Source organism: Manis pentadactyla, chromosome 3 (genome assembly GCF_030020395.1).
Source record: "Manis pentadactyla isolate mManPen7 chromosome 3, mManPen7.hap1, whole genome shotgun sequence".
Taxonomy (NCBI): domain Eukaryota; kingdom Metazoa; phylum Chordata; class Mammalia; order Pholidota; family Manidae; genus Manis; species Manis pentadactyla.
Window position 1 is genome coordinate 209,192,586 of NC_080021.1, and position 27,244 is coordinate 209,219,829.

Sequence of the window (27,244 nt, forward strand, 5' to 3'; positions counted from 1 at the left end):
CTGTGGTCACACAACTTATGCTGAAGCTGGGACCTAAAGCCAGTTTTAGTTGATTCCAGAGCCTAATGTGTAGTCATGCAAGCAACAAGAATAAGTCCAGGAACTTTCCTCACTGAACTTTTTTTCTGCTTTATAGCCAGAAAATGGCCATCTTATTCTATTGTTGCTCTTTAAGCCAGAATTAGCACTGCTTTAAAAGCACATGAATTGGGAGCAATATAATAACCTAGGCCAGTTATAGTTTGCTTGGTTATAGGAAGTTTGCTTGGTTCAAGGCCAGTACTAGTTTGCTTGGTTAGTTCATTGATAAACTCAACAAATTTTCTATAAATGTATCATGTGCCAGGCTCTGTGCTGACGGCTGGGGATGTGTGGACCTGATGTTTGCCTTCATGGAGCTCACAGGCTGTGCCACTCCCCTTGATTATGTTATCTGCATCTTACTTGTGGAATTTACTATTGCCCACAGTTTATAAGTGAAAAAAAATGAAGTTCAGAGAAATTAAGGGACTTGCCCAAGTTCACGTGTCTAATAAGAGGCAGTCAGGATTTGAATCCTGAGTTTTTTTATTACCAGAGTACAGGCTCCTTCTCTACTGTCCGTGTAGATGGTAATTCTGGAAAGTACTATGTGTACTTACAGACATTAGAGGCAAGACTTGTAACTGGAATGCATAGTAGTCAGTAGGTTTATTTTTTAGTTCCTGCTCTCCCAGCTGTCTGTGCAATGTTGGAAAGGCCCCTTAACCTGCCCGAGCCTCAGTTTCTCATGTACCAGGTGAGGGAGTTGTTCTCAGTGGCCTGCCGCATCCCTTCTAGAGCTCCAGAATTCTGTGATGCTATCAATTTATGCTGCTAAATGCTCATTGTTAACTTGGATTCTTCTTGGAGTGGCCTGAATATGTATCATATTTTTCTTTCAAAGGCTTAGTTGACATAATGTGCACAGCCCTACAGGAGTTAATGATTGCCCTTGTGCATTGTATATAAGTTTGAAGGATCAGTGAGTTTAACTTAAATTTCCAAAGACTTGGGGATCTGTTTCATTATATTTTAAATTATTTTATGTTGGTTAATGGGCATAATCCAAGAGAAAGTTGACAGACCAAAACCGTCTGCTCCTACAAACCTAATTTTTTATGTACTTTCTTCCTTTTGACAAGGTGGGAAGGTCATGAGGCCCCTTACTGAATTGTGCGTTTGGTAGTTTTCCAGATAAAAAATGAATGATCTGTTACTCATTATGGAGGCTGTGTCATGTGAAAGGATAAAGGTGGATTTAGATGTGAAGAGGACCAAGGTTTTTATTTGGTTATGGCACATGACTCTGGACACATCACCCAAGCAGCTTGCTGCCTTCTAGTTCCTTATTTGTAAAATAAGTGAAATACTTTATAATAATAGGTAGAGATTTGGTAGGATTAGTAGAGAAAATAGGTTAAGTTGTGATCTCCTTAGAGGAAAGAAGCTGTATAAATATAAAGTACTAATATTTTTTCAGTACTTTTTATTTTTTTGATATATGTAATTTTACTTAAGGAGAAAAGGAAGGAGTAAGGAATGGAACTAATATGTTGAGTACCTACTATGTGCCAGGAACAGTTAGATGCTTGACATATACAGGGAAAATGAAGTATGATCTTAAATGTGTGCCTTGGTATCACAAAGGCATGAAATTGAGTTCTAGCTCTTCACTTTTTTTGCTGTGTGATAATGGCAACTGCCTCCACCTTTCTGAATCTCAAAGAACTCACCTGTAAAATATTTACAGGACTTGCCTTGTGTGGTTATTGGGCATTTTCAGTGAGCTAATATACACAAAGCATTTGATGTTTAGCGAGCACCTCGTCAGTGCTGCCACATGTCCTTCATTCCCTGTCATTAATAGGTAGGAGCATCATTCCCTTCTGATGAGGAAGCAGATTCAGACAGGTGAGGCATTGGTTCTGGGTCACACGGCTGGTGATTGGCAAAGCTGTGGGAAGGGAAGTAACAAACTAAAGCTTATGTTAGAAGTTTGGGAGGTGGGAGGGTATCAGAAGCATAAATTCCTAGGAACAGTTTCTGATTATAAAATCTTAAGTTTAGTTCTAGGAAAATTTACCTCTGATTGATTATGATTCTTCCTCTGCAAGTCTGCTTTCTTGCCTTAACTCTGGATGCCCAGAGCTAAGTTTTATTTTCAGTGGCGGCAGATCTGAGCGAGGACCTCAGCCTCATTACACTCCTCTGATTCTTACAGTCTTACTTAAATGAGTCTGCTGAGTATGTGACTCTTACTATATCTGCCTCTGATCCTTTTGGGAAGCACATGGGAGATAAATCCTACCTCAGTGACAGGTCAGACTCGGAACCCACGTGGTCCTTGTTGCCTCTCCTCACAGCCTCGGAGAAACCAGCTGTGTGGCCGTGCTGTGTGCGGGGCTGCCTCAGGACTGTCAGTGAAACGCCGTCCTGCCTCAGCGGCTCTGCGTCATGTCCATCCCCACTGACAGTGTGTATAGCTTTTGTTTTCCTCTCTGGCCAGTGTTTTTTCATTTCGAGAAGTCAGTCAGCTGGATGGACTCTGAATATTTCTGTTAATCAAGATTTGCTGAAATAGTTCCTTCTCCTTTTCTTTCCTATTTATATAATCAAATTTTGGGTACTGTTTATTAACCATCAGTGCTACAGGGATAGTGCCAAGAGGTGCTGTGCTGAATGCTGTATAGTTTCTCACAACATGAGGTCAGGAGACTGTCCTGATGCCCATTTGACTGAGTGGACACCTGAAGCTCAGGGAGGTTCCTGGCCAGTGTCATACGGCTGTTAAGTGGCAGGAGCAGAGTTAGAGCGCAGGGCTTTTTCACCGGCTTTGTCCCTGTTCTTGTCTCCTGATAGCGTGTCTCACTGGAATAGCAGTCTTTCACTTCTAGGTCAAGGACCTTGGACATTTTGAGCCGGAGTTGCTCTTGATCAGGCCATGTTTCTGCCCCACCACTCACATCTTCATATGTTGGCCCCCAAGCCAACCAACCAACCAACGAATGAACACTCCCCCACTCATCGTTTACCAAATACTGATGAGATGGCCACACAGAGCAGAATGAGGCTGCTTTGGTTTGAGAACCCTGAGTTCATGTCTGGCTTTAAGTAAATGTAAGGAATGAATTCACCGAAGAGCTGAAAGCATGTATGATTGACTCATTCCCCACTGAGGCTGCAGCATTCCTTGATCATCCTCCTCTTTCATTATTTTTCATCAATGTCTGCATGGGTTTTATTTCTAGTAGAACTAAATAAGAAATTAAAATACCTCCATCCCATTCTCTGTAGGGAGCCACTTTTAGCACCTTGATTTTTCATATTTTTTTCTCTGCAAATACAAGCATGTGTACATTTCCTCATCCATTTTTCTTGTTGTGATATGGGATTATATTATACATGCCATTCTGTACTTTTTAAAAAACTTAATAATGTGTCATTGCTCTTCCTGATGAGAATTCTTTTTTTTTTTCTTAATTTTTTATTAAGGTATGATTGATGTACACTCTTATGAAGGTTTCTCATGAAAAAACAATGTAGTTACTACATTTTCCCATATTATCAAGTCCCCACCCATACCCCGATGCAGTCACTGTCCATCAGTGCAGCAAGATGCCACAGATCCACTGTGTCCCTTCTCTGTGATACACTGTTCTCCCCGTGATCCCCCACATCATGTATACTAAACATAATACCCCTCAGTCCCCTTCTCCCTCCCTCCCCACCAGCCCTCCCTCACCCTTCCCCTTTGATAACTGCTAGTCCCTTCCTGGAGTTTGTGAGTCTGCTGCTGTTTTGTTCCTTCAGTTTTGCTTCGTTGTTATACTCCACAAATGAGTGAAATCATTTGGTACTTGTCTTTCTCTGCTTGGCTTATTTCACTGAGCATAATAACCTCCAGCTCCACCCATGTTGTTGCAAATGGTAGGATTTATTTTCTTCTTATGGCTGAATAGTATCCCATTGTGTCTATGTACCACATCTTCTTTATCCATCATCTACAGATGGACACTTAGATTGCTTCCATATCTTGGCTATTGTAAAAAGTGCTGTGATGAACATAGGGGTGCATATGTCTTTTTGAATCTGAGAAGTTGTATTCTTTGGGGAGAATTCTTTTTAAAGAAATTACAGTGCTTGCATTTTATATATAGCATTAACTAGTTCCCAATTCTTGAATATATTGGTTATTTACAAATTTTCCCTTTTGCTAACAGTGTAATAGTGATCTCCTAAGCTTTTTATCCTGTTCTGCTGGGATGGAAAGTTGATGGGGGGAGTCACTGTAATTGAGGAATAAGGGGCCAGAACTTGGGGGGCTGTAGTATAGCTATTGCTGTTTGCTTGTCTTGGTGCTTGGCAATGGTGTGCTGCATACTGCCAAGCTTCTAGAGATGTGGGCATTTCAGGGCCAGAATACCATCCTCAACACAGCCAAGCGACTCCTTCAATGGTCTGCAGACCCAAACTTGACATGAATCTCCTAGGAAACCCTACTGATATGTGAATGGCTCACGGCATGGCAATCATAATACAAAGCAAAGTGAGTTTTGTACTCCGTGTGAACTATATGTGAGGCCTTATGCTATATTACTTAACTCATTTTACTACTCCCTATTTTTTATACATGAGCTGAGTAAGCCTAAGAGAGGTTAAATAACTTGCTCAAGTTCAGTTAGTTACTAAAATCGAGTTGTGCAGAATTTAAATATGGGTCTTTTTTACTTCAAAATCCATCCTTACATCTGTGGACTTCTTAGAGCACATTTTGTTTTTGTTGTGTGTTTTTGTAAAAGGGGGCAGCAATTGGTATTTTAAAATTTAACTATTTATCAATCCAAACTATGTGGAACATAATTTCCAAAGCTCAAATCAAGGTGTATAATCTGAAAGGAAATTTTTTGTGTGCCATTTTTTGGTGTGAGGGGCAGTCTGGAATGCAGGGTGTTTGTTTTTTCTTAAATCAACTTTATTGAGGTGTAACTTTCATACAAAAAAAGGAACCCATTTTAAGTGTGTGTAATGATGAGTTTTGACAAATGTGTGTCCCTGTAACCACTACCTCAATCAAAATATAGAACTATTTAGTCACCCCAAGTTCCCCTTTGCAAATCAGTCCCTATTCTCCTTTGGCCCCAGACAGCCATTTAACTGCTTTTATGAGGAAATAAAATTTTTATGCTGAAATGTGAATTGTAGGACATTCATAAATATATTCAACAGATAGTTATGGAGCACCTACTATGTGTCAGGCATATTTTTAGACATGGAAGAGGATATAGCAGTGAACAAGCCAAAGACTCTGCCCTTATGGAACTTCTGCTTGGGAGGTGGACAGTAACACATATATTCAGAATGTGTGTCAGGTGATCATATTTTTCTTGCTGTGGAGGAAAACAAGGCATTGGAAAGAAATAAAGGATGTCATGGAAGGGGGTAGAGAGGGTGGTGTCATTTTAAGTAGTGTGTTCACAGAAGGCTTCTAGGGGAAGGTGATACTTGAGCAGAGACTGAGGACATGAGAGAACTCTGCCTATATCCAGCACTACGGCGGAGGAAGCAGCAAGTACAAAGGCCCTGAGATGGGTGTCTGCCTGGGGTGTTTAAGGAGTAGCAAGAGTGCTCAAGTGGCTATAGCAGAGCAATGGAGGGAAGAGAAATAGGAGGTGAGGTCAGAGTGAAATAGGGTGGCTGAGATCATGTAAGGTCTTTGTATTAGGGTTCTCCGAAGAAATGGAACCAACAGGATGTGTGTGTGTGTGTGTGTGTGTGTGTGTGTGTGTGTGTGTGTGTGTTTTGCTGATTTATTGGAGGCCCGAGAGAACTGATGGTGTAATCCTAATCCCAGCCGGTGTAATCCTAATCCCAGTCTGAAGGCCTGAGAACCAGGAGAGCCAGTGGTGTTAGCTCCAGTCCAGAGGACAGGTGGATTGAGCTCCAGGAAGAAAAAATGTTTCCATTCGAGTCTAAAGGCAGGAAAAAAACAATGTCCCAGTATGAAGGCAGGCAGGCAGGCAGGCAGGAGGAGTCCCTCTTCTTCAGGGATGGGTCAGCCTTTTGGTTCTATGTAGGCCTTCAACTGATTAAATGAGGGCCACTCATATTAAGAAGGGCAATTTGCTTAATAACATTTAATTTTATTTAAATGTTAAACTCATCTAGAAACACCCAGAATAATGTTTGATCAAATATCTGGGCACTCTGTATGGTCCAGTCAAATCGACACACAAAATGAACCATCATAGCCTTATAGACCATCGTAAGGATTTTGGCTTCTACTTGGAATGAAATGGGAAGTCATTGGAGGGTTTTGAGCTAGGAAATGACATGATCTGATTTAGGTTTTGAAAGGATCATTCTGGCTGCTATCTTTTATTTTTTATTAAGGTATCATTGATATACACTCTTAGGAAGGTTTCACATGAAAAACAATGTGGTTACAACATTCACCCATATCATCAAGTCCCTGCCACACCCCATTGCAGTCACTGTCTATCAGTGCAGTAAGATTCTGGCTGCTATCTTAAGTGTAGGAAGGCAAGTGCAAAGTGGGGCGTCTGTTAGGAGCTATTGCAGTAATCCAGGCATGATGATGGCCTGGACTAGTGTGGGAATCGTAGAAGTTGGTAAGGAGTGGTTGGATTCTGAATATGTCTTAAAGGAAAAGTTGCCAGGATTTGCTGACAGATTGGTTGTGGATTTAGAAAGAGAGGACACAAAGATGAGTTCAAGGTTTTTGGCTTAAGTAACTGGAAAGATGGAGTTGCTATTTACTGAGAATAGGGCAGAGTGTAGGAGGACAGGTCAGGAATGAGGGAAGAGCAGGTTTTGTCCATATGTATTTTGAGATACTACTGACATCCAGGTGGAGAGGTCAAGTAGCTGTGGTCTTATAGAGATGTAATATAGACATAAACTTATAAATAGATACAGATATAAACATATATGTTTAAAGTTCAGAGGACAGATATGGTTTAGAGAGAGAAATCTGGGAGGCATGACTATGTAGAGAAGGCCATGAAATTAGATGGAATTATTTTAGACAGTAAATATAGACAATAAAGAGAAGGAGTTTGGGAACTGAGCCCTGAACACTCCTCTTCAAGGTTTATGGGTCAGAGCAATGAAGAGGAAACAGCAAAAGAGACTGAGACTAAGGGGCCAGAGAACTAGGAGGGTGGAGGTCCCAGAAACCAGGTTGGAGGGGTTTAAAGTGGAGGGAGTTATCAGCTACACTGGATATTGCTGATAGGTCAAGGAAGAGGTCTGAGAATCAGTCACTGAATTTAGCAATCAGATTTGTTGATCAGTTATTCTCTGGGTATAAAGAAAGCACAAGGGCCTTGGGGCTAGACAGACCTAGGTTCGAATCTCTGTTCTGTCCCTCTCTGGGTATATAGCTTGGGTCCTGCAAGAAGCAGACACCAGGACAGAATTAGATGTGCAAGAGATTTCTTGGAGGAAATCCCTGTGAAAGAGACAGGGTGCATGTCGGCTGCTGGTGCAGAGAGGTAGCAAGGAGGGTTGGGTAGAAGGAGACACTGCAGTGCACCTCCGATAAAGTGGCCCAGGCTGCTGGGCCGTTCCTGGGCAAGATTTCTTGTTAAAGGAGTCTCACTGCTGTGTATGGTCACTAGGGGGCAGCAGCCTGGGGAATGTGCCCGCTACAGTGACCTTGAGCAGGTTGCTTTATTTTTTGAAGCAACAGCTTACTTATCTATAAAATGGGAATAATTTCTATGGTTGTTCAGGAGTAATGGGATATAGATGCTCCTAGTGAAATAAATTTTAATTCTTTTATCTTACAGTATTTATTATTGTCTAATTCTCCTTGTTAAGAAATTCTTGGAAACATTCTTTTGTTGATTTGGAGTAAAACCAATGGTATTTCACTTCTGTTTGGTGATTGCTCTTTTAGTCCTTAACGCTCTCTTTCCCTCCCTTCCTCACTAGCCCCTTCCCCCAACCCCATGTACTTTTTTTTCCCTCCATTTTTAGGGGTGGGAGGAGTTGAGTCATTATGTTGTAATTATAGTAGAATTTAAGTTGCTCAGGAACACTGTAGTTTGATTGTTAATGAGCACTTGGTTTATTCTTTGAATATGAATTATGGTGAACAAGACCTCCTAGAAGGTATATCCCAAATAAGAAAATCTGATGACTGGTTCTGCCTGTGGTGTGAGATTTGCTTTGTGTTTCTGGTAAGGCTGAGGGTCCCAGCTTTTCATGACACCATAGCCTACTGAACTGCTCCCCAAGGCTTTAGAATAGTTGGATAATTGCCATCGTCAGCTCCCGATTTTCCTCCAGGCATTGTTGGGGGATGATAGACTAGGCTCCATCCCCTAGACTGTCCAAGGCAGTATGGAGGAGAATTCTAGTGCCGATCGAACTGGGGAGTTTCACCAGTAAGGGTAAAAAGCCCTGAGCTATAGTTCTAGCCTGAATCCTTCCTCAAGTGTTTTCTCCCCACTACATACTGATGTACAGTTTCTCATGAAGGATGCCCAGGTTCTTCCAGGGAGGGCAAGCTGGGTAAGACTGGGTAGGGTGGTCCCCAGGCTGAGCTAAACAAGGAGGGTAGCTGCTCTACAGCCGGGGAGAGCCAGAATTGATAGGGGATGAGCTCAGGCTACAGTCAGAAAACTAAAAAGAAAACCAATAAAAAGAGTTAGGTGACCTTAGGCTAGTTATTTCAATTGAGTCTCTGATTCCTCATCTGTAAAATGGGATGATAGCAATGATTTCGTCTGTGAAGATTTATTGGGGGAAACTCGCGTGAAGGATAAAGGGGAGAGGGAGCCTCAGTAGACAGGGAGCGCTTTTGGACTATGATGCAAGTCTGACACCGCGGAAGAAAGGAAAGAAATTCAATAAATGAGAATTAATGGTGTTTTTAAAATTGTCCTTACCGAGTTAGCCATTGTTATTGAGAATTCCTGTGACCTTTTCTGCATGGTGACTGTTAACTGTTACCAGGGAGCAGTGTCATCACTGCCATTCGGCAGGGGAGGAAGCAGAGGACCGCTGCCCGTATCAGCCGTCCATCTAGGAGACAACTACTTGGCAGTGATGAGAGCCAGAGAGGTGTAAGACATTTTCTAACAGTTTTGTGGAGATCTAATTCACTCATTAAAGTGTACAGGTCAGTAGTTTTTCTTATATCCCAAGAAGATACTCTGTCTGCACTAACAGTTACTCCCCATTTTACCCCCAGACTCCCCACTGGAATTGCTTTAAGCAACTGCTTATCTGCTTCCTGTCTCTCTAGATTGCCCTGCTCTGAACATTTCATGTAAATGGAATTACACAACATGTGGTCTTTTGTGACTGGCCTTTTTCACTAGCATGTTTTCAAGGTTCATCCACATTGTAGCATGTATCAGTATCAGTACTTTATTCTCTTTTATTGCCAAATAATATTTCATCATGTGGATATATCCCTTTTTATTTATCCATTAATAGGTTGATAAACATTTGGGTTTCTACTTTTTGGCTATTATAAATAATGCTGCTATGAATATTATTGCACAAGTCTTTGTATAAACATGTCTTTAGTTCTCTTGGGTATATACTTAAGAGTGGAGTTGCCAGGTTATATGGTAATTCTGCATTTAACTTTTTGAGGATCTTTTCCACAGGGACCATACAATTTACATTCCCACCAGTAATATATAAGGGTTTTGATTTCTCTATCTCCTTGCCAATAATTTCCTTGCTTGTTATTTTAGTTACTATTATTAGTACTATTATTACCATCCTAGTAGATATAAAGTGATATCTCATTATAGTTTTGATATGCATTTCCCTAATGATTAATGATATTAAGCATCTTTTCATGTCCCTGTTTACCACTTGTGTATCTTTAGAAAAAATGTCTATTCAAATCCTTTGCCAACTTTTTAATTGGGTTGTTTGTCCTTTTGTTGAGTTGTAGCAGTTCTTTATATGTCCTGGATACTAGACTTTTATCAGATACAAGATTTTCATCTCTTTTTTTTTAATTGTAAAAATAATACACATCTATTGAAAAAATAGAAATCCTACAGAAAAATTAAAAGAAAATTTCTTTGACTGTTTTCTATGTATTCTTCCCAGAAGCAGCTGCTGGTGAGTTTAGTATATACAGACATAATGTACACACGCATATTTAGTTTGCATAAATGAAGTTAAATATTTGCAGTACCACAACTGACTTTTTTTTGCTTAACCATATCTTGTGTGCATTTTTCATGGTAATTTCATGGTTTTTGTAGCTGCAGAGAAATATCCTTTTGAGACAGGTTAATGTAGATGAGGAAACTGGGCATCAGAAATTTAAGTAATTGCATTGCTCAGGGTCACAGATTACGAAGCAGAGGAGTCATTATTCATATCAAATCTGTCTGCTTCCCAAGGCCTACGTTCTTGCCACACTGTCACATTGCTCTTTGGGCTGCTCACCTGGAACCTTTATCCTTCCAACCCTGTGGCCTCATTGTCCAGATGCTATATTGCCTTGTGGATCTTGTACCCAGGGGTAGTGTGTATAATGTGCATATTCCGGGAAATACCCTTTTCTTAAACAACCCACACATATAGGCTTTTAGCAATACTGGGGGAAAAAAAATCAAAGAATGCCTAATGACCTAGTTTGGGCTGGGGCAGCCACAATGGCATTTGAGCAACTACAGCTGCTTTTCCAGTCCATTCATTCCCACTGCCTGCTTCCGTGGCTGCTTTTGCAGGACAGTTCGTTCTGCTGGATGAGTTCCCGGACATTGTTTCTTTTTCCCTTCCAGGCCTGAGTGAGCCTCCATGCCTTTAGTTTTAGGATGCCTTTTCTTCTCCAGTGTTGCGTCCCACCTAGCCCGTGGCTGTTTAGGAGTGCTTCCTCCTATTTAAGGACCCTGCATGTGTGGAATGGGGGCTCTTTCCCAGTGTGTATCTTCTAGTTGCAACCCAAGAAAATATAATCAGTAATCAAGAGTGGAGCGTGGGCTGAGGAGAGAGTTGCCACCAATACTTATGCAAAAGCTAGACCCAGAACGACAGACTCCCCATCTCCCTGCCCTACCTCTGTTCTCCACCTGTTGTTCCTGCACCTGGTTACCGAGCCTGGCCACTGACTGCTGCAGGTCATATCACTATACCATTGCAGTCCTCTGTAGATTCTCTTTCTCCTTTCTCCCCGCTGCACTTAGACCTGTAGGGAGCTGGAGGAGTAGCAGTGAACCGTATACCTAAGCAGGCCTCAATGGAAGAGTGTTACTGTTCTTATCACTACCACTAGGAAGACTAGCTGCTTAGATTTCTCAAGGGCCAACAGGGCTGTCTGGAATTCAAGTGTTAGGCTGCACTGGGCTCAAATCCCAGATCTACCAGAATTTATTGTATGGCCCTGGGCAGGTTACTGTCTGAGCCTCCTTTTTCTAATCTGTAAAATCTATAATAATACCACTAATGTCATAGGAGTGCTGCGTTGAGAGTGCATCAGCTAGAACCTGGCATGTGGAAAGAGCTCTGCAAATGTTAGTTATCATTATTATCATTGAAGGGAGCAGGTAACACTGGAGTTAGGTATCTAGGCAAATGTAAATAGGCCTTAGTGTGGTGATAATAAGGTCCCTCCTTATCTCCCTATCTTGCTTTATTTTCCGCATAACACTTCTGTGTCATTTTATAGGCTTATTTGTTTTCTCCCTCTCCTTTGCTAGAATGTGGACAGAGGAGCTTTGTTGGTTTTGTTCAGTGCTGTATCCCAAACCCCTGGAACAGGGCCTTGGGTGTAATAAGTGTGCAGTAGTGCAATCAGTGTTTATGGATTAACTGAATGTGAGTGCTCACTGTGTGGCCACTGCTGTGCCAGGTGCAATTTGTATATTAACTAATATATTGATAACAATATTTTGAGGTATGTATGTTATTACACCTCTTTCACAGATGAAAATACTGAGTCACAGGGGAATGGGGTTCTTTGTGCCCAATGTCACACAGTTAAGTGGAAAACCAGGCCATCTTTCTCTGAGCTGTGTTTGTGGCCGCTATGCTGTGCTCTCCCAGGAGACATCACCGTTGCTTTTATTACTGATCTCACTGATAGCTCTTAAAGGGTCAGCACCTGTGTATGCAGAGTTCTCTGTCATCTCCCAGTTGCTCCTAACACTCTCTGCAGAAGAAAGGTAACATTTTTATAACCCTGCCTCATTTGACACTTGAAGAAATTGTAGCAGATAATGTTCATCAAGTTGTACCACACATTTATTAACTCGATTAATCCTCACAATAGCCCTATCCAGTTATTAGTATTGTACACATTTGACAGATGGGAAAACTGAGGCAAAGAGGTGAAAGTCCTTGCCCAGGGCCATATAGCTAAGAAGTGATAGATCTGGGCCTCAAACCCTGGCAGTCTGGCTTCAGAGACTATTCCCCTAAATGCTTTGCTCAATAGACTTTAGGGTACATAGAGGAAGAGTTGATTGTCCACAGTTACCCAGCTTGTAAGCGGCAGCGATGGGATTGGAAGCAAGTCTGCCTTGACCACCAAACCTGTACTCTTTCTCCTGTACCTTAGAGCTGAGGCAGGAGTTACCTCCACTTATCCCTTCACTTGGGTTTCCATCCTTCTGGTGACACTGAAGAAGAGTGACTTAATCAAGGTCACTCAGCTGAGAATGTGGAGATGTGACCCCTGACCTTAACCTCCTTCTCTCATGCTGGGCTCTATTTCAGGATGGTATGCCTGGGTTAGCCGGCCCTCTACCACAGGACAGTCCTTTGAAAGCAGGTGGGCTTTTGTGTCCCCTTAAGTTACTGCTAGGGGTAGAAGTCCTTCCAGAGCACGTGTGTGCTTTTCTTTGGGCTAAAAGGACACCTGGTGTCTTTATGAGACATCAGTGTATGTAAGACAGGCTGGTAAGCTGATGGGGATGGAGGGGTGTGAGGAAGAAGAGGAGGGGGAAATTGTGTACCTAGAAGCATAGGAAGTCTGGCTGGGCTACACAAACAAAAACATTTCCTTTAGGGCCACTGGCCCCAAGGCATTGGGCAGCGGCCACCAGCAAACAACAAAGCAAGGCATGTGTCTGCTTCTGATGGAAGGTCATTGTACTTGGTAGGGGGGCATCTCCCAGAAGCCTGGTGAGGAGGTGGCAGGGTTTCCCTCAGTGGGGCTGTCAGAGATGTGTTCTGATAGGCCATTCCCTGGAAGTGCAGCTTTCATCTCCCTCAACCTGTCCCTTGAGGCTGCTGGAGAAGAACTCAGGTCCCCCATGGCCCCCTCTGCCTGCTGTCCTTTGTTCCCAATCTTTCCCCCTCTGTCACCATCCACTCAGTAGCCCAAGCTCCAAGTGACTTATCTGTGAGTCCTGGGATTCTGTGGTAAGAAGGCGGCAGCCACCCAGTATTGTGCTTCTGTAGCACATACACACTGGTGGTGTGCCGAGCCCTTGCCACCGTCGTTTCACTCAACGCTTGCTTCTACCCTCTTAGTAATATTCTTACTCCCGTTTTATACACAAGGAAACTGAGTTTAAAGAAGTTGAGTAGCATACTCATAGTCCTGAAGCTAACAAGTGGCAGAGCTGGAATTCCAGCTTACATCTTGTTGGCTTTAAAGAGTGTCCTCTCCACCTTATAAAGCCCCCTAAGTGATTGATGATCCTTCCAAAATTGAATGTTAACACATTATAACTGAGTTCCAATGTAATTGCCCACAATGAGCATAGCTTCCTCTGGTACACACCTGGTGAACAGCTCTGTATGTGTGTCCCATTTTCACTGAAACAATAGGAAGTATCATTTCTGTCAGTGGGATTCTCTGCTTTGTGAGTTACCAGCAGGGCATGCCCTCTGCTTATTGTTCACGGGAACATGCTCAAGGAATTTTGCAGGAAAGCCCCCATCCAGGATGTTACTGGAAGACCTGCCTGGGGGAGTATGTACAAACAAAGTGTGACCCTGCCGGCCCAGCCAAAAGCCCTGCCTTATGCTAGGAGGCTCTCTGACCCCAGCGGAAAAGGCTGCTGTCTTCATTACCCAGCTAAGAAGCTGCTTGTGGGTGAGTCCGGAGCTTCCTATCTGCCTGCTTAGGGGCTTCTGGACAGACTTTTGCCATGTGCTTAGAGCTGATTTATACGTTGTTGTCTATACAAAATGCAACTCTGATCACAATCTCCTCAGCCTCACTCAAATGTCTGTGGGATTCCATGTTGCCCTTAGGAACATCTACTAGGACCTTTCTTTTTTCCCTAACTTTTTTTACTGTGGTAAGATATATGTAAAAAATTTACCATTTTAGTCATTTTCAAATGTATGGTTCAGTGATATTAAGTACACTTAACATTACTATGCAGCCAGTCTCCAGAACTCTTCATTTACAAAGCTGAAACTCCATGCCCATTAAACTTCAGTGTCCTGTTCTTCAATCCCCCAGGCTCCCAGTAATTGCTCTCCCACTTTCTGTCTCTGAATATCACAACTCAAGGAGTCTCACGTAAGGGGAATCACCACAGTATTTGTCCTTTTGAATCTGGCTTCTTTGACTTCGCATAATGTTCTCAAGTTCTATCCACATCGTAGCATGTGCCAGAACGTCCTTCCTTTTTAAGGCTGACTGTGTATATATCACATCTTTGTGTCTATTTATCCTTTGATGGATCTACTAAGACTCAGTGTAACTCTGAAGGGCCTGCATACATAGTCTTGTCTTTGTGAGTCAGTCTTTCTCCTCTGCTCTCTGTACTCCAGCCAGGCTACCTTTTTCAGTCCCTCAAAAGCAGTCCCCTCCTCCCCACCCTCAACAATTTACTTTACACAGGCCACGCCCTCTGCCGGGAGTGATCTCCCTTAGCCCCCCCACCCTTACTAGCCTTAGCTTAAATATCTCCATTTTGTTCCTAGAGTCCCACAAGGAGGCCTTGACCAGATTCCCTTCCCCCATTAATTATTTTCATTGACTCTGTATGTCTTTATTGTGCTTATTACAACAGTACCTTACTGATTGATTGTGCATGTGTTTAATGACTGCCTTCCTTGCCAGACTGTAAACTCGTGTGTGTTTAATCCTGTATTCCTCATGTCTGGCTTAGTTGCTGGCACATAATAGGTGCCCAGTAAATAGCTGTTGAATGAAACTCTAAACTGCATGAAAAAATGAGTACTGAAAAGAGAAAATTTCAGGGCTACATGCTAGGAGCATTTGGATTTTTTTTTAATTGAAGTTGCTGTCATAGTTGACATATAGCTGAATAGCTGACATAAAATATTGTGTTAGTTTCAGGCGTAGTGGTGTGATAATTATATACATTACCAAATGCTCACCACAGTAAGTATAGTTACCATCTGTCACTATACAAAGTTATTACAATATTATTGATTATGTTCCCTATGCTGTGCTTTTCATCCTCGTAATTTATTTATTTTATAATGGGAAATTTATACCTCATTATCCCCTTCACTTATTTTTGCCCATTCCCCTACTGCCCTGGATTTTAAAATGTATATGAGATGTTCAATTATTGGTCAGATCTCCAAAAGTCATCTTGCTGAAGCCCAAATTGTTTGTCCTGTCATTTCTCTGCTGATAAAAACTTTCATGAATAAACTTTGTTATTTGAGGATTCCTCAATGGTCGCCAAAACATAAATGACAGAAGCAACAAAAGCAGCTTACATTTTTTGATGGTTTATTCTCTACCAGGCTTTGTACTGTGTATTTCCACACACTATCTCATCTAATCCTCTGAAGAGTTCTACAAGGTAGGTAAATGCTAGGGGTTTTTGCTTGTTTATTTTTAATTTCTATTTCAGATGAGAAGACCAAGACTCAAGAGTTGTGATGACTTGCTTCCGGTCACTCTGCCAGTGAGGGCTAGGCCCAGAAGTGGAGGGCAGTTGGGGTGGAGCTAAGCTTCACAGGCCTGGGATTGTGTGCCTCCCTCCTGAGGTGCCCTTCCCCCCACTACCTGGAACAGATCTCTTTTTATGTGTTTTAGTAGTGGGGCCTCTGCCTTGGTTTTCTTTGAAGCCAGGGTTTTCTGGCTAGAGAAAAATTTGAACATTCCAGGTCTGCAGAACAAATTTGACCCCAGTGTACCCTTTTCAGCCTCCTGCCCTCCTGCCATTCTCTCTCCCACTCTGCTGCTTTCCTTTCTTCTGCAGCTGACTAAATGTTTCTAAGGCATTTTTCAACTCTTAAGGCAGAAAGAGTTGTGCCTTCTGTGTGCTCCTCCTGCAGAAGGTCCATCTTGGTGTCTGAGCAGCAGTCTTACTCTTTCTAAGTGGTGGCTAATGAGTTTGTCTTCACTCCTGGACTGAGCCTCTGGAGAAGTTGGACCTGGCCTGCCCCTTCTCTGGAGCGCCTCAGCCTGGCCCGGGGTCTGGCGCTGCTGGTGGGGGCCTCAGCCAGTGCTTGATGAGTGAATGCACGCCAAGTGCAAAGCTGGTGCTCAGAACCAGACGGCCGAGTCCAGAAGCCTGGAATACAAACTAGCACGTACTCACAGAACCCCACGAATGCGAGATGGAGATGATCGGATGTATTAATCACTGGTTTGGAAAGGAATTAAAATATTTCCATAATACAGTGTGTTTCTTTTCTGAAACAGATGTGCCCTCATTGTTTCAGGAGGAAGTAATTAAGTGTGTTTGATTAAAACATTCATAAACAGTATCATTTATTCTAGGCTACTATATGCTGCTCTCTTTATCGGTACTTGATATATGTTGTGTCTGCTTCTCTCAGTCACCCTGTAAGGTGTTTTTATTATCTTTATTTTAGAGATGAGGAAACCGAGGCTCAGAGAGATTAAGTAGCTTGCCTGTGTGTGGTCAGCCTCTGAGTGATGGGTATGGGAAAGAAACAGGTCTGGCCGACTTCAGAACCACCGTGCCTTTTCATCACACTAACTGCTTTTGATCTTGAATTTTGGGTGCCTCTCAGCTTAGCTCCTGGAACAGCGTGCATATTCTTTTACTTCCTCTCAGCTCTTCCTAGACCAGCCTCTCCCTTCTCCCCTCCTTCCTGTCCTCACTGCACTCCTTTCCCCATTTCCTTAGAGAATTGCCTCGGTATTTGCATCCCAAAACCAAAATAGTTTGTCATTATCAATAACTGGGTACTGTTATGTGTAGAGACTGTCTGGTGTTGAAACTAATGTCACATTTACATTAATAAATACAAAATAATATATCTTATTAAGGACAAATTATGTACATTATGATTGTATTTTCTTCATACAGCCTGTTACTCTTAAGATTTTTTGAGTCCCAATTTACATTTTATAAAATGTATGGGTTTTTTCTTCATGTAAAATTTAAGAGTAACAATGTAGTGAAAAGAAGTCAGATAAAGTGTTTTATTTTTTTCAAGATTGTCTAAACAGTGGCATACCTAGTGCAAGTTACATACGAAATATGATTGAAATATTTCTTTTTAGAGAAGCTTAAGGGGTTGCTTACAGACTTAAGATTCATTTATTTTCTGCCCCTTCTAGTATTTCATAAGGATTAAGTTTTTTGAATCAGTGGATCAAGTTTTAATTTCCCTGTTCCTTCCTTACACTGACATATGCTTTGGCAGAACAAAAAAGAGACCTAAACATGTCGGTATGATTTTTGTTCAATGAATTAAAAACCATAAAAGTAACAAGATCTGATCCAAATCCCTAAACTTCTGACATGGTGGTTTTGTCCTTTGCAGTCCCAAGATTTATATTACTGACTTTGAAAAGCTTTCTGCCTGGGAGCAGAAGTAATGGGAGCAGTACATAATTTATTTGAAATAGATTATAAAGGGTAGGCAGCATTGAGTCGTAGAAAGAATACAGAAAGGCCAGAAAGACCCAGATTTGAAACCAGTTCTGTCACTCAGAGCCCATGAGCAAGTTACTTAATATCGTGTACCTTGAGTTCCTCATTGGAAAATGGGGGTACCGGAAACTAGTTTGAAGAGTTGTGAGCATTAGTAAGGTAACATAGTTAAAGTACTCCCCTGGCCTAGAGGGGCTTCATAATGTAGCAGTCAGGATCATTTTCATCTGGAGAATATCTTCAAATAGCTGAATCCAGAAGGATTTATTTGTAACACAGCTGTCCACTTTGTCTTCAGAGCTAATCTTTTCTCAAAATTCTTTAGTGTTTTTTTCTCATTCTGGCAGGGAAGAAAGACAGATGCCACTAACCCTTTAACATCTTTAACATATACGCAGAAATTGGGATTGTCCTCCAAGCAGAAACTACATTGGTTTGTGGGTCAGGAACTATATATGCCAGTGATGCCCATTTCAGGACCCAGGGAGCAGAGGAATTTCATTGTACTAAGACCTTTGGCTTTTGAGACAGACCAGCCTGGATTTGACTTTGTATAAGACTCCAAAATTCTTGAACCTCATTTTCATCATCTGTAACATGGGGTTCATGATATTAGAAGACCCTTCGTGATACGGCTTTCAAATGTTTTTTCTTGTCACTCTTGTTATTCATGCTCTGGTCAATTCCTCAAGTGAAACATGGTCTCTTTGCAGCTTAAGCCTTTATACATGCTCCTCCTTCCTCCTGGAAATCTCCTCATGCCATGCAGTACTGGCAACTTGAACTCATTCCGCAGATCCCAGCGAGGTGTATCACAGGATAGGATGGGCTACACTGTAGTAACAAGCAGCCCCCAGATCTCCATGGCGTTTAACAGAATTTTGTTTCTTGCGCATACTGCACCATGGGTGCTGCTCGTCATAGTTGCTCCGGGACCGGTGCTGATGGAAGCTCCATCCCTGTACTGTGGCCAGCAGACAAATGTGGTGAAGCACACGCTGCTCTTAAAGCTTCTGCCCTGGGATGGCACCCATCATGTCTGCTCACATTTCGCTGGCCAAAGCAAGTTTTACAGGCCCACCAAACTTCAGAGGAGGTAGGGAGATGCCTTCCTACTGGGAGGAATAAGAACCAGAGGACTAGGACAGACCTAATGACTGCCACACTTAGATACTCTTCGTTCAGGAAAGTCTCCCCGTGTGGCCCATCCCCAAACCCAGTTACTGGGGAGCTCGCCGAGCTGCTTTTGTGCCCCTCTGGCACCTGACCTTCCCTTCTTCCCTGACTGCAGCATTCCCCACCCTCCATTGTAAATATCTCTTCTCTGGTCTCTCTCTCTAGCTAAGCTCCCTGTGGGGCCAGAGGCCTGTCAGTAGTAATCTCAGGACCCAACACCGACTGGGATCGGTAGCTGGTTGTTGCGATGATTAATGTAAAATAGGAATAATAATACTGCCTCACATAGTTGTTGTAATGATGTGCTTATAAAGTACCTATCCCAGTGGTTTGTAGTAGGTCCTCAATGTGCTCATTGTTGTTATGATGAGGATGTTAATAAGTGACATTTATTAGGCATTTATAATGTGCTGGACACCCTTGTGGTTTCTTGTGGAATTTAACTGGTGCAGTCGTTCTCACATGTTTTGCTGGGACTTATGTTGTATCTTGATTCACAGATAATTTGATAAATAATCAAGATTCTGAAGTTTGCTTCTATTTGGGTGATTTAGAGATTTATTAGAAATGATGCTATTTCTATATTTCTGTAGTACCATCACCCATTTGCATCACTTTCTTTAGTGGGGGAGAAAGGGGTGGAGTTACCACTCATAATTGCTTTCTTTTATTGAGCACTTAAAATGTGCCAGAGTCACTGCTAAACAATTCACACATGTCATCTCCTATAATCCTCACATCACTCCCTTAAGACAGGTGCTGACAGTCCCCATTGTACAGATGGGGACTCGGAGGAGAGGAGGTCAGTTACTCATCTAGTAAGCGGCATGGCCAGGATTTGGCCCCGGGTCTGCTTAGACTCCCTGTCTTATGGAGTGGTGGGCAGAGTGGACAGAGTGGTGACTCCTGGCTGACCATTAATGTATAGGATGATTGTGTGAATGTTCCTTTGTCTTTTGTCAGAGTAACCAGGGAGCACAGGGAAATGCTGGTGAAACTGGCCAAACAGAACACAAACAAGGCCAAAGAAACCTTACGGAAGGTTCGTACCAACGCAATGAATAAGCTGAAGAAATCAAAGGATACGGCCTCGGAGGACACCATTCGGCTCATAGAAAAACAGGTGCTGTTGCAACATATGTAGTGTTTATGTGCCTGACCCAGGAAATCACTTGTTCATGTCTGTAGTGAGGAAAATTAGAGGAGAACCCCCTTCAATTCACTGATGTGATCGGCATTGACTGAGTCTCTGTGCCGGGCCTGGGAACGTGGAAGAGGGGAAGCTGACCCTGACCTAGTGATAAGTTCCAGGCTCTCTGGTGAGCACTTTTCATCACTCCATTTGTCCTCATCACTGCAAAGCTATGAAGTAGGTAGTTAGAAGACTGAGGTTCAAAGAAGCTAAATAACCTGCCCAGAGTCCTACTGCTGGTAAATGGGAGAAATGGGGTCCCAACCCAGGCAGACTATACAAACCCTAGCGCTCTCCCTCTGTGCTTGGTTGTCTGGGTGCTGAGAAGTGAGGACTTACAATGTTCTCAGTGTACTGAGTGGTGGCACTTGAACAAACCCTAAAGGAGCTACTGAGTAGGAAGGTGAGAGGCAAGTGGAAGAGGCAGGACATGTGCAGCGGTGTGATGATGTAAAGAACATTGTTTCGGTAGGCAGTTGTGGCCTGACTGGGCTGAGACTAGGAAAGAATGGAGAACACAGAGCCCGTTCATAGGTCTGGGGAGCCAGGTTGAGGAGCTTGAACTTCAGCATGTCCATATTGGCTGTGCATCTTGATCAGTCATCTGTGGCCACAGCACTGCTGCATAATAAACTGCCTCAGTGATTTCCAAAAAAACCCCAGTGATTTATAATATCAAGCATTTTTTACATTCTCATTTCTGTGGGTCAGTTGGGATGTAGATGTTCTAGATTGGGCCCAGTGGGCTTGGTTCCAGATCCTTGATTGGGTTCAAGTCTGCTTTACATATCTCTCAGTCTTTTGGAGTCAGTGAGCTTCCCCGGGCATCTTTTCATGGCAGTAGCAGGTGCCAAGCACATAAGCCGAACCACTCAAGTACATTTCAAGCACCTGCTCTTGTCACATCCCATTGGCCAAGTAAATCACGTGGGCCAAGCCCTCTATCCCTAGGGCAGGAAAATACATATGTTCCTGGAGGTCTGGGGCAGGGAGTGATTATTTGTTGAACAGTCTAATCCACCACAGTATCATAATTGCTTGAAGAACTTATAAAAATACAGTAACTCCCATGAAAGAGTCTTTCCACACAGTGGGAGATCACATCTGTGTTTATGAAAGATGACTACGGTGGCTGGGTAGAAAACAGATTATAGGGGTTAAGACTAGAGGCTAGGGGACCAGGAGGCTGTTGCAGAAAACCACCCAGGAAATGACAGTGGCCTGAACCTGAGTGGTACTAGTAGAATAAAGATAAGAAGGTGAATTTCTCAGTATTTAAGAGATAGAACTTATGTTTAGTGTAATACAAAGGACTTGACCAAAGCCTCCTTGTCCACAATAAAAGTATTATTTTAGGAAGACAGAACAGGAGCACGGGCAGGATGGGGAGTAAAGAGGGAAAAGCAGGAGGCAAGCAGAGTCTTTAGGGAACATCTGGAGGAGGCCGTAGGTTGACTAGCTGCTCTCTTTCTCCTGGACAAGCAGTTGGAATGCCAGCCTTAGACCGGCCCTAAAGTCACCCATGGGGGCGTTTTAGATGGATGCTTGGGCTCTGCTTCTCCATTTTCTGATTCAGTCGGTCTGTCTAGGAATGTGCATTTTTACAAAGCCCCCCAGTGAATTCTGCAAAAGCAGATGTGGAAGGTAATAACCCAGAAGCCTTAAGTGTATCCTTGTAATGGCACAAGAGTCAGACTGAAGTTATTCTGCACTTATGTCCTGTAATCTTGGGGAAGTTACTTGACTACCTTCGAGTCTCTGACTTCTGTAAAAAGGGATTTGTCATTCCTACCTTTGGAGGGTTGCCCAGGGGTGCTGGAAGCACCAGTAGAGCATCTGACACCTGGATCCTTAAAGCTCTCTTGCCTTCTTTGTGCCTTCCTCTGTCCCTGCATCAGCTAAAAGAGGTTCATAGACTCAGCAGGCCTATTCTGAGAACTGATCAGACCTTGTAAGAGTCTGTCCATGGCTCCAGCCAGGCCAGCTCCTTGTCCATCTGTCTTCCAGGGCATCTGTCTCTGCAGCCAACACTTTTTGTTGCTTTCCGGCAGTAAACCTGTGGGCCTTTGGAACTAACTGCCAGGCACTCCTCAGTCAGCAAGTCTGGGCGTCTGCCTCAGGGACCAGCGCCCACACTCCCTGAGAAAGGAAGAACCATCAGCCAGCCAGCACTCAGTGATAAAACCTGCTTGACAAAGACCTTGCTGGATGCCTTCACTCAGTGCACCTGGCTTTCACCCTCCCCTTCAAATTAGATTTTTTTTTCAGTGCTTTTTACTGTTGATTATTAGTTTTCCAAATCAAAATAACTTTAGTAGTTTTTCTGATACTAAGCTGTACATGTTTAGTGTAAATTTTTTCAACAACTAAGAAAAAAGTAATTGAAATCTCATCATCCAAAGATGACCATTGTTAACATTTATAGACCTTCAAGTTATTTGTAAGCATATACATACTATTGCAAGAAAAAAATGCTATATATATATATATATAAAACATATCCAGTGCAAAAATCCTTATTATTTGAGATGTTATCACTTAAATATTAGTTCTTAACCATTATTGTTAATAATTTCATTTTCTTACTATCATATGGTTGAAAGTTTGAGTAAGAAAATATTCAGGAAGCAGCCTTGCATACACTTTATTTTGTTCTTTTTCTCCAACAGAAGGCCCTGATGTAGAGTTTTGTTGTATGTTTTTTGTTTTTGTTTTTTTAAATAAGCAAGTTGGGGGCTAATTGTTGCTTTGTCAAACAGCTTTTAAAAAGTTACTTGTTTACTTTGTTCCTAATTATCAAAATAATGTATGCTCATTGTAGAAAATGTAGAGTTCAGAAGATTATTTTTAAAATGGGGAGAAATTCCACACCATAATCCCACATTGCAGAGGCAACTCCTTTGAGCATTTTGGAATATTTTCCCCTCCACCTGACCTCTCCCTGCCCTTTTTTAAATGATATAGTTTTTAAAATGACTTCGAACATGTAGTATGCAGACAATTTTGTATCCAGCTTTTTATTTTCTGTTTAGTGTTAAAGCCATTAGCATTTCCTTGTGTCTTAAAAAACTCTTTGTAACAGCTGTTCCTTCTGGTTGCAAAATAGTCTGTTTTGTGGTTATACTGTAATTTCCACTTTTCTGAGCCTTTTTGTTGGACATTTAGTTTGTTTAAACCTTTTTGTTTTTATTAAAAGGTTTGTAGTGAATATTTTTATACATTAAATCTTTGTTGAGATTATTTTCTTCAAATAGAGTCCCAAATGTGGAATTACTGCAGAAACGGAATGCATATTTTTAAGGTTCTTCATACGTACTGCCTAAATTACTCAGGATTTTAGGAATATGTCTATTTTTTATTGCCTTTCCTAATCCATAACATTGAACCTTGAATTTTTAATGTGAGCCTAAAATGTTGCTCATCTTGGAAGTATTGCTTTTACCTCCACACCCCACAGAAAAGATTAAGTTATTCTTTGTATAAATCTATACAACTGTTCTAGGGAATAGTATGGCAGTATATACTAAAATTCGTACATTTCTGACAGGAACTTACCCGAAATAAATTCTCAAGAATCTAACCTAAAGAGGTGTCTGTTGATGTATTATGTATAATAGTAGAAAACTGGAAACTGTATAAATTTTTGACATTGGGAAACTTTTTTTTTTACATTTGGGAAACATTTTTTTACATTTAATCATCTATATATAGAGAGTCATAAAAATATTTTACAGACATGGTAAATTCATTTTGGAATTTATTTTTAAGGTAGGTTACATAACAGTATTATAATATGATTCTATTTTCATAATGAAAAGTTTCAAGTACATAAAAGATTGGCAGCTTATCCATTTCAGAATGTTAATGATGGTCGTTTCAGGTAATGGGATTATGAACAATTTTAATGTTATTCTTTGTGAGATTTTCTTTTTTCTTTTTCCAGAAAATTTTCTAAAGTTCTTTTGAGGTCACATTTTTTAAGAAGCTGTATTATAAAGATCTTTCACCTTTGGTGTATAAGAATGAAATGATTCAGTTTTAGGTTCTATTCCTGCAGTCATGTCTGACCCCCATGCTGCCCCCTCAGCTCCCCGCCCCCAAACTCAGGCCAGCTCTGTGAAGGCCCAAGGGCCTTCCCACTTGGGACTCTGACATCTGCCAGCCTGCTGTTTCACCTTTGCTTTAGTTTGCTATAAATGGGCCTGCTGAACATTAAAGCTTGGCAGAAACACCAGTAAATCTAGCCAAGATCCTTTCACTGCTGCCTTTTTCTGAGAAACAGAGCTGCTCTGAAGTGAAGCTGGGTGCCGGTGGGGCTGAAGGAGGGAAGGGCTCCTAGCAGACGGGGCAGGCGGGCTGGAAGACTGGACTGAGGGAGACGGTGTGAGCCAGGCCCCAGGAAGGACGACCTGCTTCCCAGGCTTGCCTTGGGTGCACTGTGTGCCCCTGCCATCCTCCTCTCCTGTCTCTGCCTTTCATTTTCCAAACTTGTAAGGAATAAATGTAATGATGACGATGGCGATAATGTTGGTAGTGATGCTGTAATATTTATGAGGCAGCATATTATAAGGAAAGGGCTCTTGCTTGGAGTCACACAGGCCTGATTCAAATCCTAGCTCTTCCACTTTTCAGCTGTTAAGTTCAGCAGATGGCTTCACCTTCTGAACCTGTTTCCTGATCTGTAAAGTGGGAGCAGTAGTGTCTCTCTCTCAGGATTGGGGATTGGTAAGAGGACCAAATGGCACAACATACTTACAAGTATGGTTGCAGATCCTCAATAATTGTTTGCCCCATTTATCCATCCCATCCCTCTCCCCAGCCTTGATTTTTGAATATGGACAGGAGTGGACTATTGGATGAGCCTCACTCAGCCTGCCTGGAATGAGGAAAGATGAGGCCAGGCGCTGTGGACTCCTGAAGGGGCGTGGAGGCACCAAGCTGGCAGTCAGGCGGGCAAGCTCTGGCCCCCTCACACCACGGACTTCTTATGTGACCTTGGGCAGATTGATGAACATTTTATGCCTTGGTTTTTTCCTCTGTAAAATGGGAATACCTGTCCCACTCTCCTTATAGAGATTATGTTTGTTGGATTTGAGTGAATTAACAAAGAACAAAACACTTCTGCATAGTATGAACTACTGTGCAACTGTCAGGTGAAATAACTACATATTCATAATGTATTAAAGAGAGGCGATAATAGGATTTCGTATGTTTTGAGGGTTATATGAACTAATGAACGCCAAATTAATAGCTCAGTGTCCGGCGTGTAGGGATACTCAGGAAGCGGGAGCCCTTGCCAGTATCCTTGTCGTCGTCATCATCAGTATTTTAAGAAGCCTGATAAAGATGGAAAAGACAAACTTGGAGGCAGACTGCCCAAGGGCACTTTGTGTCTATAATGTGGTAGAAAGTTAGTAAATATTTTCACTAATTGATTAATTTGAGAAGTCAGGAAATGATAGTAAAAATCAGAATAGCACAAGCCATGTTTGCATACCAAACACCCGTTAAAATGTGCTTGCGTATTCATGAACTGTTTAACCCTCTGAGGAAGGGAGAGCATCCCCTTTTGATAGATGAGAAAGCCAAAATTCTGATTGGAGAAGTGACTTGCACCTGGTCACCCCACTGAGAATTTAATTCAGAACCCACATTATCAAATTATTACCCTAGGTACTCTTCCTTCCCCTGTCCGCATCCTTGTCCCTAAACTACCCTCAAAGCCGTTTTTCCAGAGGCGGCTTACAGCCCTTGTTCATGGCTGCCTCTGGGGGTTGCTAGGCTGCAGGTGCTGGAGTACTGCTGGGTACCATGCCACCCCCCATGCAGGCAGCTGCTCAGGGGTCGGGGCAAAGAAGCATCCCAGGAGTTTGCGGAAGGCTGAGCAGGAGGAACCAAGCAGCCGTTCTGAGCCCAGTAGCTCTTCCCAGTGCCCAGCAGCCTGAGAGGCTTGGCTTTCCCAGCTAAAGAATGCGCAGCTGTTGCTATGGCCAGAGCCTGGCTGTCTCCCTGCCTGGGACCAATTGCTCCAAATCCTTTTTGGTTTCTACCCTTCCCAGTGCATTTAGTTCCCAGTTCTTGGCCAAGGTCTGTGGTCTGCAAATGAAGATGTCAAACAGCCACTGTGCTGCTGAATACAGATTCTGAGTACTGTGCTGCCCCCTTCAAAGCTTCCCGCCTAAGGCTTCGTGCCTTAGGTCCCTTTTAGATATGGGAGGGAAACTGCAACATGTACTAAATTATACTGCGTTTGCATTCTGTTTTTCATTCTTAGAGGGAGTACATGTTTATTGCAGAAAATTTGGAAAATTAGGACAGCACAGAAAACTTTAATAATTATTCATTTAGTAAATACACTTGCTATGCACTAAGTCTTATGCTTGGTGTGACAGATACAGACATGAATAATACATTACCCATCTTCCCATCACTAAAAGATAGTCACTATTAATATTTTGACAGATTTCCTTCCAGTTTAAAAAAAATGCATTTTTTTACACATTTAAGATAATTTTTACATATATACACAATTTTTTATCCTACTTTTTCTTTAGTTCAAGGGTAACATAACCATTTTTTCCATATTACAACTAGTATCTTGAAACACTTTTTTCTGATTACAGAAGCAATCTGTGCTTGTTATAAAACATTCCAAGATTTCAGAAATATATACTAGAATGTTATTCATATTTATATCCTTTCCATGAGAAATAGACAATCTAAAGCATTTTTAATGGTTATATGTATTCATCTACTTCCTCATTCTACCACTTCAGATTTTTTTGATTTTTTTTTTTTTTTTGATTTTTTTATTATTAAAAATAAAGCCTAGATAAATATCTTTGCATACAGAACTTAAGAGAAATTTTCCAGGTTTTATTCACATGGTAATTTCCCACTTGAGAGATTGAAAGAATGGTGTGAACGTTTGCATCAGTTTGAATTGCTATTGATGGTATATGAGCTTACCCATTTCACCATAGCTTTCTGGCATTGAATATTGTAATTAAAAGCTACAATATCAAATTTTGTTAACCATGATAACTGAATTATACCTTGT

General features: G+C 42.0%; 1 protein-coding gene across 5 annotated transcripts in view; it reads left to right on the forward strand.

Annotated features, from left to right (window-relative positions):
• MRRF (mitochondrial ribosome recycling factor) overlaps positions 1 to 27,244 on the forward strand; it is a 51,768-nt gene that overhangs the window by 23,424 nt on the left and 1,100 nt on the right. For 3 of the 5 annotated variants that reach the window (XM_036915422.2, XM_036915424.2, XM_036915427.2), the window contains one exon: positions 19,956 to 20,115. The exons of 1 other annotated variant lie outside the window; for it this stretch is intronic. In XM_036915422.2, the coding sequence (XP_036771317.1) occupies positions 19,956 to 20,115 (160 nt within the window). Of the gene's footprint in view, positions 1 to 19,955; positions 20,116 to 25,003; positions 26,982 to 27,244 lie in introns of those variants that run through there. One more of the 5 variants, XM_036915423.2, reaches the window with a different exon arrangement.